The sequence below is a fragment of the Natrix helvetica genome (genome assembly GCF_964273705.1).
Source record: "Natrix helvetica genome assembly, chromosome: 4".
Classification (NCBI taxonomy): Eukaryota; Metazoa; Chordata; class Lepidosauria; order Squamata; family Natricidae; genus Natrix; species Natrix helvetica.
The window spans coordinates 154,533,269-154,549,029 of record NC_138550.1 but is presented as its reverse complement, the minus strand read 5'-3'; the positions used below and the strand labels follow the sequence as shown (position 1 = coordinate 154,549,029).

Sequence of the window (15,761 nt, the reverse complement as noted above, 5' to 3'; positions counted from 1 at the left end):
CGTGTCTGTCCTCTGGAAAAGCATCCCACCCCGCTGCAGAGATCCCTCTGATCCCTTCCCTGGGATGGTCTTGAAGGCATGGTGGTCTTGCTAGGTGGGTGGCAGGCCGTTTATGGACTATGTATATTAGGATGAATGTTTTATTGGCCTTCCAGATGTTCTTTTGTTGTTTTTCTTCCACGTTTTTATTGGTGTAAGCTGCCTGGCATTGTTATGGAATTATGGTGTGTGGGTGAGTTATAAATCTGATTGTTAGGGTTCCAAGTAACACCCCCACAAAAAAGACTCCAAGGTTTGAAGTTCCTCAATGTTCCATTTTATTAGAGGTGCTATATTGGCACATCTGGGAAAACCCGAATCTGAAAGCTTCCAGGTTTCCCCCACCCAAATGAAAGTCCAGGTCCCTGCCCAGTGCCCACATGTCCATCGCATGGTCCAATCAGGCACCATCCCAACTGGAGATGCCTCCCAGTCCTACCACTCCAGGTGCAAGGTGTCAGCATTTGTTGCATAAATTCAAATCCAGAAGCACACACAGATAACTGATGCAGCAGGATTCATTAACTTCTTTATATACATAAGAATAGATGAATAAATGTACAATACCAACAGGTGATTCTTCCAAGTAAACACAAGGCAGGAGAGTCACAGGCAAACACAAGCAGTTAACTTCATTTCAGCAGACAAGCCCAGACAGACTGCTAGTTTACTTCTCAGAGCAGCAGACTGCTTAAGTTTCTGTTTCAATTCTCTGCACATACTCAGATCTGCTTAAGCTCCCATTGGCTGACTTAGTTGCTATGCCTATTCATTGGCTGACCTTGTTCCCATGTCTCTCCCAGTCATGAATATTTTAACACAGGGCAAGATGTCCTTGACTCTCTGAGAAAGGAATCTTATTTTGGCTATATATCTCCCATACTCCATATAATCCCACCCCCTCCCAATTTCCCACAGCATTAAATGTGTGGCAGGCCTGCAGGCTGAATGCAAAAGATGGCTCCCAGGCCTGATACTAATGAAATAAAACTGTGGGCTTATTACTAGTATTTCTATGTCGTCCTTCAGAACATCTCCGACTTTGCGCAAAAAATAGTGTTTTCTGCTGTGATGTAATGCTTTTTATGGGGGTTTTAGGATAATCTTGCCTTTTTTTTTTTTTTTTTGTACATCTACAGAGGTCTGGAATTATTTCCAGAGGACTTTGGTGAAGAGATACGCCATAGAACGGAACGGAGTCAATGTGATTAGCGGACCAATCTTTGACTATGACTTTGATGGTTTGCATGACACCCCGGACAAAATCAAACTGTAAGGATCCACTACTATTAAACAAGCATACATAAAATAAAAAAGGAATGATCCCTATAAGAGACAGGAAAATGAATATATAAACAGCAGCAAGGACAAGAAGCGATGGATGGAAACTAATCAAGGAGAGAAGCAAGCGAGCACTGAGGAGAATTTGAAATGTCTTTGAATATTAGTAGCTTGGGTTGGTAGTTATACTGTTGGTTTGCGCTCCGAGCTTGGCGATTTGGTTGCAAATCTAAAGCGCACTGAAGATGTCTCCTCGAACGGGGACAAAACGTTTGCAGCCCAATCGCCAAGCTCAGAGCTTAAACCGACAACGTAAGAAGAATTTTCCTGTCAGTTAGAACAATTAATCAGGGGAACGGCTCGCCTTCCAAAATTGTGGCTGAGCCAACATTGGAAGTTGTTAAAAAAGAGATTGGGCAGCCATTTGTCTGAAGTGATATAGGGCTTCCTGCCTAAGCAGGAGGTTGGACTAGAAGACCTCCAAGGTCCCTTCCAACTCTGTTACTCTGTTAGAAAGAGAGAAATAAAGCAAAAAACTTGTAATTAAAACGATACCCCAAGTTCACCTGATTGTTATTCATTTATTTATTAAGAAAGTTTGTATGGCCATCCAACTTACACTTGGGTGATTTTGGGTGGCTTACAATTTTTTTTAAAAAAAAATCCACCATGTAGAAATCATTAAAAACTCCCACCTCACTTCCCATGGCGGCAACAACGCAATCAAAGCAGACATTTTGTAAATTTAGAGAGGAAAACAACGTTTTCAAAGTTCACCCAGCCTGCTCAGGAATTATTTTTTCAAAAGAGAGAAATAATGGGACTTTCTGATTAACAGTACATATACTTTTCTCAAAATTGGCTAAACCAGGCATGTCTGAAATCCAGTCTTTTGTATCTGGAATTATTGGCATTGGAAATAGGTTTTAACACAACCCAGACCCCCTCATCTATCTGGCCCAACCTTGTCAGTACTAACTGGCAACTTCTCCCCATGAGTTGTTAATCCATGCTACAGGAGGTTTGGCTAGGAAACTGCAATTTTTTTTGTATCTGTTCCTAAACCCTGTGATTTATCCAGAAACTTTATTTGGCTAAATACTCTCAAATTCTCATACCAAGCCTTTTGGTGGGGAGGATAAATGAATCCAAAATCACTCTGCTTGATTTACCTGCAGCTATAGAAAGGATAGGGTGGCTCAGTGACGCTGAGCTTGTCAATCAGAAGGTTGGCAGTTCGGCGGTTCAAATCCCTAGCACCGCGTAACAGAGTGAGCTCCCTCTGCCAACCTAGCATTTCGAAAGCATGTAAAAAGGCAAGTAGAAAAATAGGAACTACCTTTGGTGGGAAGGTAATAGCGCTCTGTGCACTTTTGGCATTTAGTCATGCCGGCCATATGACCACCGAGAGGTCTTTGGACAGCGCTGGCTCTTCGGCTTTGAAACAGAGATGAGCACTGCCCCCTAGAGTTGGGAATGACTAGCACATATGTGCGAGGGGAATCTTTACCTTTTATAGAAAGGATATTTAAGTATTTTCTTACAATAGTTGGCTGTTAATATTTTACTTTTTTCTCTTTGTAAAAATAAAACAAAAAACACCTTTATAGAGATTGAAGAGTAATGCATGCCATGATGGGGCTATTTTGTCCCTCTCGTTATGATCTGCTAGGTAAGGATTTCTTTTGTCCAAAAGACAGTTGAAATAATGGATTTCAGGTGTGTCCAAACTCGACTATTTTAAAACTTGTGAACTTCAACTCCCAGAATTCCCCAGGCAGCAATGCATTGCTACCTGGGGAATTCTGAGAGTCGAAATCCACAAGTCTCAAAGTTGCCAAGTTTGGACCACCCTCATTGATTTAAAACTAATACATCAACGGTAGATCATTTTCTCAGAACCTATGCTTCTCCCTTATCATTTGTAAAAAGATGAAAAATCTTTTATCTTCTAGGTATGTGGAAGGAAGTTCGATCCCAGTTCCAACTCACTACTACAGCATCATCACAAGTTGTTTAGACTTCACTCAGCCTGCCGACAAGTGTGACGGGCCTCTTTCAGTTTTGGCATATATTTTCCCGCACAGGCCTGACAATGATGAAAGCTGCAATGTAAGTTCCAACTTATTCCTGTTGAATGGTGCTGGGCATGAAAGTGCCGACATCTGACCCAAGGTCTTCATGTTGAGCAGTTGCAGAATTAAAACCAGTCCCAAACGTGGTGGAAAAGACCAAAGAGGCAGGATGTTAAAACGGTGGCTACATAAGAGAACCTGTTCAAAAGGATTGGTTGATGTTCTCCTGACTTTTTCTGAAAGCCCACTCATGGCCAAATCTGGCCTTAGGTTTTGCCTCAGTAAACACTCTCCAAGTACAGGAGGCTCAGAAGAACCTCATCTAACAAAATGAAATTCAGTGGTGGGAAAAACAAGGCTATACAGTGAAGCAAGGAAAACTTAATGCATAGGTACAGAATAGGCCAATGATGGCGAACCTTTTCGGCACCGAGTTTCCAAACTGGAACACGCATGTGCATATGCGTGCGCCAGAGTACCAGAAACACGAAGCCCAGTTGGCCGGCATGTGCATGCCTGTTTTTTGGCTGTTTTTTGAACTGTTTTTAGACCACTTTCAGGTCATTTGAGGGCCAAAAATGGCCTGAAAATGACCCCAAAACGGCTGAAAGCACAAAAAAACAGCCCCAGAACAGCCTGTTTTTGGACCATTTTTCCAACCATTTTTCAGCACTCTGGTACCCACAAAGACCAGCTGACCGGTGTGCATGTGCTTGCTGGAAACTAGAAGAGCAGCTGCCAACCGCACACATGCCCATAGAGGGCACTGCATGCCACCTCTGGCACACATGCCATAGGTTTGCCATCATGGTATCTTTCTCAATAGTAGTAACTGTGAGAGGGATCTTGGGTTGTCTAGTGGACAACCATTTAAATCTGAGCCAGCCGTGTTCAGCAGCTGCCAAAAAAGCCATCACAATTCTAGGCTGCATAAACAGAGGGATAGAATCAAGATCACGCGAAGTGTTAATACCACTTTATAATGCCTTGGTAAGGCCACACTTGGAATACTGCATTCAGTTTTGGTCACCACGATGTAGAAAAGATGTGGAGACTCTAGAAAGAGTGCAGAGAAGAGCAACAAAGATGATTAGGGGACTGAAGGCTAAAACATACGAAGAACAATTGCAGAATTGGGTATTGCCTTGCATAATAATGGAATGGTCTCAATTGTGGTTGTAAATCAAGAAATACCTGTAATTAGTAAAGCATTATTATTGATTATTGAAAAGTATAAAATATAATGTAGATTTGTTTTTCTTTTTTCTTTATTAGTTTGTATTTTAAGACCGTTTGGGGGTTATCTCTCTAATTTTTTAAAACTTAATTAGCACCATTGGGGGGGGGGGGTTCACCTTCCCCAGGCTCCAGAGGCTTTCCTCAAGCCTCTGGGAGGGTGAAAACTGCCTCCCCCAAACTCTGGGGGCCCCCTGGAGGCCGGAAACTACCCTATTTCCAGTCTACAACTTTAGGGAGACCTGGTGTTCCCTCCCTGAGCCTCCATGCAAGCTCTGCCCTTACTTCGCATCCAAAACAGACCACGTGGAGACTCCTGGGAGGGAAGGGGCTGGGTGGGTGGGGCCAGCCAGGAGTGGGATTTTAGCAACGGGTCCTCTGCCCGGTTGTTGAGTGGGCGTGGGCATGTTGGGCATGGCCTAGTTGGCCTCCTGCACCACGGGGGGGGGGGCATTTTCACCTCCCGTAGGCTCCGCAGGCTTTCCTTGATGCAAAAACTGCATCCCTCGGGCTCTGGAGGCGTTTCCGGCCTTCCAGAACTTCTAAGAGGCCCATCTTTCCCCAACCCGGAGCCTCCGCATGGGCCCTGCACTTATCTCGCATCCAAAACTGACCACATGGAGACTCCTGGGAGGGGAGGGGAGGGATGAGTGGGGTGGGGCAGGGCCTGCCAGGGATGGGATTTGGACGTTCTCTGAACCAGCCATAACGTTAGGTATGGGTTCTCCTGAACCCTGGCAAACCCATAGCAGCCCACCCCTGGTTTAAACATACTATTGTTGTTTAGTGTGTCTGTTAAGAATATTATATGAACATGAAACTCAGCCAACTGAACATTCAAAAATGCATTACAAATACCAGTGTCTGGTGCTAATGGTTGATACGTTTTGCTGCCAGCGTCCTAGGTATCAACCAAGTACCTTCTTAAAATATAAGATGTTCCGAGTAGCGCAGTTTTTTTGTAGTTCCACTGGTCTTATTGCAGGAAGCTGCAATTTGTTGATGTATCTTGTAAAATTTTTGGACATGTTGCCAGGTGCCCCGATGACAATGGGTATCACTGTTACATGCTTCATCCATAGCCGTTAAGCTGTTAAGAATATTATTATTATTATTATTATTATTATTATTATTATTATTATTATTATTATTATTATTATTATTATTATTATTATTATTATTATTATTATTATTATTATACGATTGTATCACAGCGGCCAGTTGATTCGCCGGATTTGGCATTGATTACTAGTCGGGCCCCACCCAGGGGCCTAGGACGTCGTAACGTATTTTCGCAATATACGTGCAGATCCAAGCAGTGCAGCTTTTTGCATTTGACTGATGGTGATTTTGTCAAGTTTTAACTGTTTTAGATGTAATTCCAGTGCTTTTGGAATAGCACCCAGTGTGCCGATTACCACTGGAATTACCACTGCTGGTTTGTGCCATAATCGTTGGATTTCAATTTTTAAGTCCTGGTATTTCGCGACTTTTTCATGTTCCTTCTCCTCAACTCTGCTATCACCTGGTATTGCGATGTCTATGATTGTAACCTTCTTTTTCTCAACCAGTGTGATGTCTGGTGTGTTATGCGCTAGTACTTTGTCTGTTTGTATACGAAAATCCCACAGGATCTTGACCATCTGATTTTCGGTGACTTTTTCAGGCTTATGTTCCCACCAGTTTGTTGTTGTTTTAATATTATAATTTTTGCACAAATTCCAGTGGATCATTTGTGCTACTGAATTGTGCCGCAATTTATAATCAGTCTGCGCGATTTTTTTACAGCAGCTGAGATTATTATTATTATTATTATTATTATTATTATTATTATTATTATTATTATTATTATTATTATTATTATTATTATTATTATTATTATTATTTATTTATTATTTATTATTTATTATTTATTATTTATTATTATTATACGATTGTATCACAGCGGCCAGTTGTTTCACCAGATTTGGCATTGATTACTAGTCGGGCCCCACCCAGGGGCCTAGGACGTCGTAACGTATTTTCGTAATATACGTGCAGATCCAAGCAGTGCAGCTTTTTGCATTTGACTGATGGTGATTTTGTCAAGTTTTAACTGTTTTAAGTGTAATTCCAGTGCTTTTGGAATAGCACCCAGTGTGCCGATTACCACCGGAATTACCACTGCTGGTTTGTGCCATAATCGTTGAATTTCAATTTTTAAGTCCTGGTATTTCACGATTTTTTCATGTTCCTTCTCGTCGACCCTGCTATCACCTGGTATTGCGAGGTCTATGATTGTAACCTTATTTTTCTCAGCCAGTGTGATGTCTGGTGTGTTATGCGCCAGTATTTTGTCCGTTTGTATGCGAAAATCCCACAAGATCTTGACTATCTGACCCTCGACGACTTTTTCAGGCTTATGTTCCCACCAGTTTGTTGCTGTTTTAATATTATAATTTTTGCCCAAATTCCAGTGGATTATTTGTGCTACTGAATTGTGTTGCAATTTATAGTCAGTCTGCGTGATTTTTTTTACAGCAGCTGAGTATGTGGTCAACAGTTTCACCAACTTCTTTGCAGAGTCTGCATTTGGCATCATCAGAGGATTTTTCGATTTTGGCCTTAATGGCATTTGTTCGGATAGCTTGTTCTTGTGCAGCTAGGATTAGTGACCTTGTTTCTTTCTTTAATGTACCTGTTGTTAACCATAACCAAGTTTTTTCACTGTCTACTTTATCTTTTATTTTTTCCAGAAATTGACTATGCTTCTGCCAACTCTCCATTCTTGATTTTATCACATCTTTTCTGTATTCTTGTTTCATCTGTTGGGCCTTCGGTAGATTTTTGTTCTTTTCTTTGATTAATAGATGTTCCTGACTTTCTTTTAAATAATCAGCCAGTGCATGTTTTTCTTCTTCAACTATTTGCTTCACTTGTAATAATCCTCTGCCACCTGATTTTCAGGGCAGGTATAGTCTATCAGTGTCACCGCGTGGATGTAAACTGTAGTGCATTGTCATTACTTTCCTGGTTTTTCGGTCCAAAATGTCCAAATCAGCTTGTGTCCAGTTAACTATACCAGCTGTGTATCTTATAACTGGTATTGCCCAGGTATTTATGGCCTTGATTGTATTTCCACCATTTAATTTAGATTTCAAAATTTTCCTAACTTTGTTGGTGTACTCTCTCCTAACAATAGTTTTTACTTCTCCATGTTTGATGTTATCCAACTGCAGAATACCTAAGTATTTGTAGGCTTCATTTTTGTTGCATTTAATTAGTTGCCCATTGGGCATTTCAATTCCCTCACACGCAGTGATTTTGCCCCTTTTTATGGATACAGTGGCGCATTTTTCCATGCCAAACTGCATTGAAATATCGGTGCTGAATACTCGGACTGTGTTTGTCAGTGATTGGATTTCTATTTCTGACTTACCATAGACTTTCTAATCATCTATACACAATAGATGCGAATTTTTTTCAGCTTCTTTGGCTGTTTGGTAGCCTAATTTCATTTTTTATAAGATTACTGATAGTGGGATCATCGTGATGATGAAGAGAAGAGGTGAAAGTGAATCACCCTGGAAAATTCCTCGCTTGATATTGACCATTCCATAGTTCTCATTCGCTACTGCCAACTCAGTTCTCCATTGTTTCATCGCCTTTTCAGTGAAGGATGTAATATTTTTGCTAACAGCAGTTGTTTCTAAGCATTTTATGATCCAACTATGTGGCAACGAGTCGAATGCCTTTTTATAATCAATCCAGACCATATTCAAGTTAGTTTTTCTTTTCTTACAATTTTCTAATATCATTTTATCAATATTGTTGTTGTTGTTGTTGTTGTTGTTTTGTTGTTGTTCCTGTTCCTGTTCCTGTTGTTATTATATTATTATTATTATTATTATTATTATTATTATTATTATTATTATTATTATTATTATTATTATTATTATTATTATTGCATCAACAGAATTGTATCACAGCGGCCAGTTGTTTTGCCGGATTTGGCATTAATTACTAGTCGGGCCCCACCCAGGGGCCTAGGACGTCGTAACATATTTTCGTAATATGTGTGCGGATCCAAGCAGTGCGGCCTTTTGCATTTGACTGATGGTGATATTGTCAAGTTTTAACTGTTTTAACTGTAATTCCATTGCTTTTGGAATAGCACCCAGTGTGCCGATTACCACTGGAATTACCACTGCTGGTTTGTGCCATAATCGTTGAATTTTGATTTTTAAGTCCTGGTATTTCGCGATTTTTTCATATGCCTTCGCGGCGACCCTGCTATCACCTGGTATTGCGATGTCTATGATTGTAACATTATTATTATTATTATTATTATTATTATTATTATTATTATTATTATTATTATTATTATTTATTTTAAAATTTTCTTATTTTCTCCCTTCCAGAATTCCTCTGAAGATGAATCCCGGTGGGTCGAAGAGCTCTTGAAAATGCACACAGCGAGAGTACGGGATATCGAACAGCTTACCGGCTTAGACTTGTATCGGAAGACCAGTCGAAGCTACTCAGAAATCCTTTCTTTAAAAACGTACCTGCATACATTTGAAAGTGAAATTTAACTTTCTCTTAAAATTCAGCCCACCCATCCTCTCATGAAGTGCTGTATATTTTTATATTATATTTATTAATTTGAAACAGGACATTAAAATTATTAGTGTATTTTTAATCCTGCAACAAATCTTTAAAAAGTATTAAATCGGTGTCTGTTGTGTTTTGAATCTTTAATGTAAAACATATGTTGTTGTTTTTTTAAAGAGCTCCTGATGTGCAGCAGCTTAAAAGACTCTCTTGGTCCAAAGCTTCTTAAAATGGTACAGAAGAATCACTTACTTAGGTTGAGGAAATGTAACTTTTATTGCATTCCCTTGTGCCATGCTTTCCCCCCCCCCCAGTCCTGTATTGTGTATTATACATGTAAAATGACAATGATTGTTAACTATGTGATAGACATATTTAAGCTTCATAGAGAATAGAAACTTAAATATAATAAAACCACACATTTAGGGTTTTTTTTATTTGGTGTTCCTTTCGCAATGGCAAACTATTTCCCCTCTTGTTTTCAGGTTGATCCTCCGTAGCACAAGCTTGGTATCATTTACTGAATGACCCTCAAATTATACTGATTTTTAAACCTAGGAGGCTGAAAATAGTCACCAACTTACAACCGTAATTGAGCCTGGAATTACAGTTGTAAGTCATGTTGGTTGTTAAGCGAGTCACCACAGGATCATGATCAATTTTATGACCTTTTTTTTGGGTGGTTAATTAATAATTAAAAGAATCCATTATACCTAACAGGTGCATTTTTTTTTTTTTGCTGGAACTGGGAAGTAAATGCTGGTTTCTAGCAAGAAACGGCAAAAATTGCACTCATGTGACCACAAGGCCATGCAAATGCAGACTGATTGTCAAGGCAAGAGGACAAAAAATGTAATCACATGTTGGGAGGTGGCCATCGTCATTTCAAAACCATGTTCTAAGTAGCTCTGGAGAGGTCCATTTCGACTTCAAAAGATTGCAAGTTGAGTACTACTTGTATCTATATGAAGAAGTGCTCTTTTTTGACAGCTTCTGACCTCCAACTCACCCAGTGGTGGGTTCATACCGGTTCAGCTTGGTTCGGCCAAACCGGTAGTGGTTTGGCGGCCTGGGTCGCTGGAACCGGCAGTGACCGAGGCTTGCCATGCCGCCGAACTGGTTCTCCTGACGGCGCCATCTTGTTTTTGGCTTCTGCATATGCACAGAACATTTTTTATTGTACTGCACATGTGCGCATCAAGTGTGCATGCATGAAGCACCAGTGAGTGAACCAGCAAGAGTGGCTGCCAGAACCCACCCCTGACCCCACCCCCATTCTTGTCAGGAGCATCATTTCTTTAAGGTGATTCTGGACCGAAAGATCATGTCACTATTGCCTGGGGAATGCCTGTGAGGGCTCCTTAACTTCTGATTTCACTATGTGGAATGGGTGGAGCCTAAGGATAAAAAAGGCGGAGCTACTAGGCCTCAACCCTTTGGAATGTGGCTGTCACTCAGAAAAGCAATTTTCTTTTTCCTAACCAGGCAGTTTGACCTAGTGGGATTTGGCATGTTTTGCATCATTCTGCCAATTGTGGTCCTTGGCATCACCAACCTCCCCCCCAAAAAAACTTTTAAATAAACCCCATGTTCCCAGATGTTTGCTCGCCTCTGTTTTGTTGCACTGTCTGAACGAAGCCTTGGATGGGCATGGTGAATTAGAGCAATTCAAGACTGCTCCCTCACGTGCAGTGCTCGTGGTTTTCATTAAAAAGTCTTAACATTTTCAAAGAACTTTGGTGACCTGAAGTTGTATGAACGTTTATTTCCTAAAACAAGAATTTCAAGGAAGATCCTAGCAAAATGTTGCATTTGAGTTCCAAGAGGGAAGCAATAGCACTTAGACTTATATACCACTTCACAGTGTTTTACAGCCCCTCTCTAAGCAGTCTACAGAGTCAACTTTACTTTACTTTACTTTATTTGGACTTTTATACCGCTCCCTCTCCCCGAAGGGACTCGGGGCGGTGTACAGTCAGATAAAACACACAGATAAATAGAAAGTACAAACATAATTACATAATCAGTACCTAAAAGAGGAGGCTATATTGCCCCCTCATTTTACTGACCTCGGAAGGATGGAAGGCTGAGTCAGCCTTGAGCCTGGTGAGATTTGAACTGCCAAATTGCAGGCAGCTGGCAGTCAGCAGAAATAGCCTGCAGTACTGAACTCTAACCACAGCACCACCTGAAAATCCTGAAAATGTTCCTGCTGAAGACTCAGACTGATTTTTTTTTAAAAAAAATATTTGAATAGGATACTTTTAAGCAAAAGATCTGTGGTGAGCCTTTGCCTTAGGTTGCTCCTCAAACTTCTCTTTGGTGTGTGAGAAATGTGTGACCCTCTGCTGTCCATCTTAGTTCCAGATGATGATTAATGGAAAATTCACTCCGTCTTTCTTAGTCTTTATTCCCCAACAGACATGCAAATCTTTGACCCCACTTGGTCCATGTTTTTGGATACCATTAAATGTCCTTCACTTTGCTTTGGCTGAAATCTATTTTTATGCAAAATTAAGTTGTTTTTTGGTGGATCCTTTCCTAAACTGATTGGTATCTTGACTGCCAAATTGTGAAAATGATTAATTTTGTACGATGTCTGTGTTCCAATTGCTGCTCGTAGGTGACTTCAAATAGCATATTTAACACAGGACAGTACGTGGCTAATAAATTGCCTTCACACAACATGCAGGGCCCTTTTTGTGATGTAGCTTGTGTGAATTCAATCCATTTACTTGTCTAGTTAGGTGGGTGGGGGTGTCAGTGTATTATCCAGAGCCAGAAAATGGGTTAATTTGCTAAGAAAATTAAGAGCACTGTGTAAATATATTCTCTTGAGCTAGTGCTGGACTTAGTTAGAAAAACCATATTAATACAATATTTAACACGTTAAAAAAGGATTCAACGTCCAGCACAAATACAAACGCTTTCTAATCTAGCTGTGTGTCTATTAATGCAGAATTTTCCATAAATGTGTCAGCAGCTTAAGCTATTCCATGCCAGTTCTAAAAATCCTGTGAGGTTTTTTTTTTAAGAGAAACGTTTTAATTAGCTTTTGCATTTGTCAGGCTAAGTAGTGTTGACTAATGAATAAATAATAAAATTGTTTATTTTTGCTTTAAGAACTAAAGAGGCATCATGACTGTTTTTCCAGTTTTTTTCCACAACAGCCAGTTAAGTTGGGTTATCAGAGAGTAAAACTAATCTAAAGTCACCTAGTATATATCTATGGCTGAGAGTGGATTTGAACCAAGATTTTTCTGGCCTTTTCTATTTACCCAGTCCTGCTACATTTACACTGGCCTTTTCCACTTACCCAAATATTCCATGGTCATTCTTGATGGGGTGGGAGTCATAATATAAAATGAAATAAAACTCCACTTCCTTCTAGCACTGATGATATTACCTAGTTGGGTAATGAAACATCTCCAAGCAAACAACCAAGCACAGAGAGCGTTAGATCCTACAGTTCAATCCCGAGCTACAAACAGCGGTGGGTTCCGCCACTTGATGTGTGTTTGAAATGCGCACATGCACAGTTTAATATAAATTGTGCATGCGCAGAAGCAAAAAAACAAGATGGCGGCACCTATGGCGCTGCCTGGAGAACCGGTTCGAGAGCGTGGCAAGTCTGGGTTGCTGCTGGTTCCAGCAACCCAGGCCACCAAACCACTACCAGTTCGGCCGAACCAGTCCGAACCAGTAGGAACCCACCACTGGCTACAAATATTCTCTTCTATTCTCACTATGCTATCCATCCTCCTCACCCACACAAGTGCCAGTTATAGTTTGCCCCATCTTCAAGGGCAGTCCCCCATCTTTAATGCACTTCAGTAGTCTAGTGTGCAGGTCCTAAAGGCGTGAATAAAATATATTTATTTATTCAACAACTTATCCTACATCCACTGCAGCGGTGGGTTTCACACATTGTTACCGCCGGTTCGCCCCGCGCATGCCCACTTGCTCGGCCTTCCGCCCATACACTTTGCTCACACACGTACCTTCCCTGCATGTTCCTGGCTTCCAAAACGTGCCTTTATAGGACAGCATATAGCCAGGGCAGCTGGCCAGTGGGCCCACCCACCCGCGATGTCCAATAACCCAGGTTGCTAAACCACTACCAGTTCGGGGGAACGGGTCCGAATCGGCTGAATACCACCCCTGGTACACTGAAATCACTTCTCTTTGCCAGGCCTCTTTCCTCAAGTCTAAATCTAAACCCTAGCATATGAAAGTCAGAGTTGTAGAATTACAACGTTATTTCTTCAGAAAAGTTATAATAGTCTCAGCAATGGCTTTTTGAGAACATATGGCTCTTGCTTCTACAGGCAGCATGGCCTGTCCCTAATGAGGGACGCCTGCAGTTATATTATCAGCTTCTTCTATTATTTTATAGGCTGCTAGTGCGAATGTTCTCAATCCCCGAGACATTCCAGTGGACTCTCTAAAGTTTATTAAAGGAGGTGACTTGGCTGGCCACTGTTCCAGAGAGGGTAATTCTCACAAACGGGACTGGAAGTGCTCGCGGGAGCCAGCAGCAGCTCTGCTCCGCTTTGAAGACTAGCACAGATTCCCCGTTTTCAAAGCCCATCTGTCTCTTCACGGTCTTGGCAAGGCCTCCAGTCGCTTGCTCACCCACTACCCTGTCTAAGCCTTGCTCTAAAAATAATGCTGATGGATTTTCCAGAAACAGCCTTGCCTAGGTCTGAAAACAGCTTTTGATCTTCAGAAGTTAAATCTCCGGCTTTCCCTTGGCAGAACAGACATCAATTATGGGCCTTTTGTACACGGGCCATCTGGAAAAATAATGGTACGTGGCTACAGTTTGGCTCGGCTGACTGGACGATGGATTTCTTCTTCTTCTTCTTGTTCTTACAATACAATACAATAGTAGAGTTGGAAGGGACCTTGGAGGTCTTCTAGTCCAACCCCCTGCCTAGGCAGGAAACCCTATACCGTTTCAGACAAATAGCTATCCAACATCTTCTTAAAGACTTCCAGTGTTGGGGCATTCACAACTTCTGGAGGCAAGCTGTTCCACTGATTAATTGTTCTCACTGTCAGGAAATTTCTCCTCAGTTCTAAGTTGCTTCTCTCCTTGATTAGTTTCCACCCATTGCTTCTTGTTCTACCCTCAGGTGCTTTGGAGAATAGTTTGACTCCCTCTTCTTTGTGGCAACCTCTGAGATATTGGAATAATGCTATCATGTCTCCCCTAGTCCTTCTTTCTCTTAAGCTAAACATACCCAGTTCCTGCAACCGTTCTTCATATGTTTTAGTCTCCAGTCCCCTAATCATCTTTGTTGCTCTTCTCTGCACTCTTTCTAGAGTCTCCACATCTTTTTTACATCGTGGCGACCAGAACTGAATGCAGTATTCCAAGTGTGGCCTTACCAAGGCATTATAAAGTGGTATTAACACTTCACGTGATCTTGATTCTATCCCTCTGTTGATGCAGCCTAGAACTGTGTTGGCTTTTTTGGCAGCTGCTGCACACTGCTGGCTCATATTTAAATGGTTGTCCACTAGGACTCCAAGATCCCTTTCACAGTTACTACTACTGAGTAAGGTATCACCTATACTGTACCTGTGCATTCCGTTTTTGTTGCCTAAATGTAGAACCTTACTCTTTTCACCATTGAATTTCATTTTATTAGATAGTGCCCAATGTTCAAGTTTGTCAAGATCCTTCTGTATCTTAAGCCTATCTTCTGGAGTGTTGGCTATTCCTGCCAGCTTGGTATCATCTGCAAATTTGATGAGTTCCCCATTTATTCCCTCATCCAAATCATTGATGAAGATGTTGAAGAGTACTGGGCCTAAAACAGAGCCTTGGGGTACTCCACTGCATACTTCCCTCCATGTAGATGCAGTTCCATTGAGAACTACACGTTGAGTGCGGTTGGTCAGCCAGTTACCAATCCATCTGGTGGTGATGCTGTCTAACCCACATTCTTCTACTTTATCTAGTAGTAGGTTATGGTCTACCTTATCAAAAGCCTTACTGAAGTCCAAGTAAACTATATCAACGGCATTCCTCTGGTCCACTAATTTTGTCACATTATCAAAGAATGCAATAAGATTAGTCTGGCATGATCTGTTTTTGACAAATCCATGTTGGCTTTTGGCTATTACTTTGTTTGCTTCTAGGTGTTCGCAAATTCGTTGCTTGATTATTTTTTCCAGAATCTTTCCTGGTATTGAGGTTAGGCTGATAGGTCTGTAGTTTCCTGGATCTAATTTTTTCCCTTTTTTGAAGATGGGAACCACATCAGCTCTTTTCCAGTCCTCTGGTAGTTCCCCGGTGTTCCAGGATCTCTGAAAGATATAATTCAGTGGTTCTGAGATCTCGTCTGCTAGTTCCTTCAGAACTCTGGGGTGTAATCCATCCGGTCCTGGTGATTTGAACTCATCTAGGGTAGACAGGTGCTCACTTACCATTTTCTTCCCTATTTCAATTTGTGTTCCTAATTTTGTGGTGCTGCTTTTGATAGGTTGGACTGTTTTATCCCTTTGTGTAAAGACAGATGCAAAACA

The 15,761-nt window shown here is 41.2% G+C and overlaps 1 protein-coding gene across 5 annotated transcripts in view; it reads left to right on the top strand.

Moving 5' to 3' along the window:
• Positions 1-9,654, top strand: part of ENPP2 (ectonucleotide pyrophosphatase/phosphodiesterase 2) — a 68,805-nt gene extending 59,151 nt beyond the window's left edge. For all 5 annotated transcript variants that reach the window (XM_081950854.1, XM_081950853.1, XM_081950857.1 and 2 more), the window contains 3 exons: positions 1,179-1,311; positions 3,276-3,432; positions 9,032-9,654. In XM_081950854.1, coding sequence (XP_081806980.1) covers positions 1,179-1,311; positions 3,276-3,432; positions 9,032-9,205 — 464 coding nt within the window. In that variant the 3' untranslated portion in view covers positions 9,206-9,654. The remainder of the gene's footprint in view (positions 1-1,178; positions 1,312-3,275; positions 3,433-9,031) is intronic.
• Positions 9,655-15,761: the final 6,107 nt, after the last annotated feature.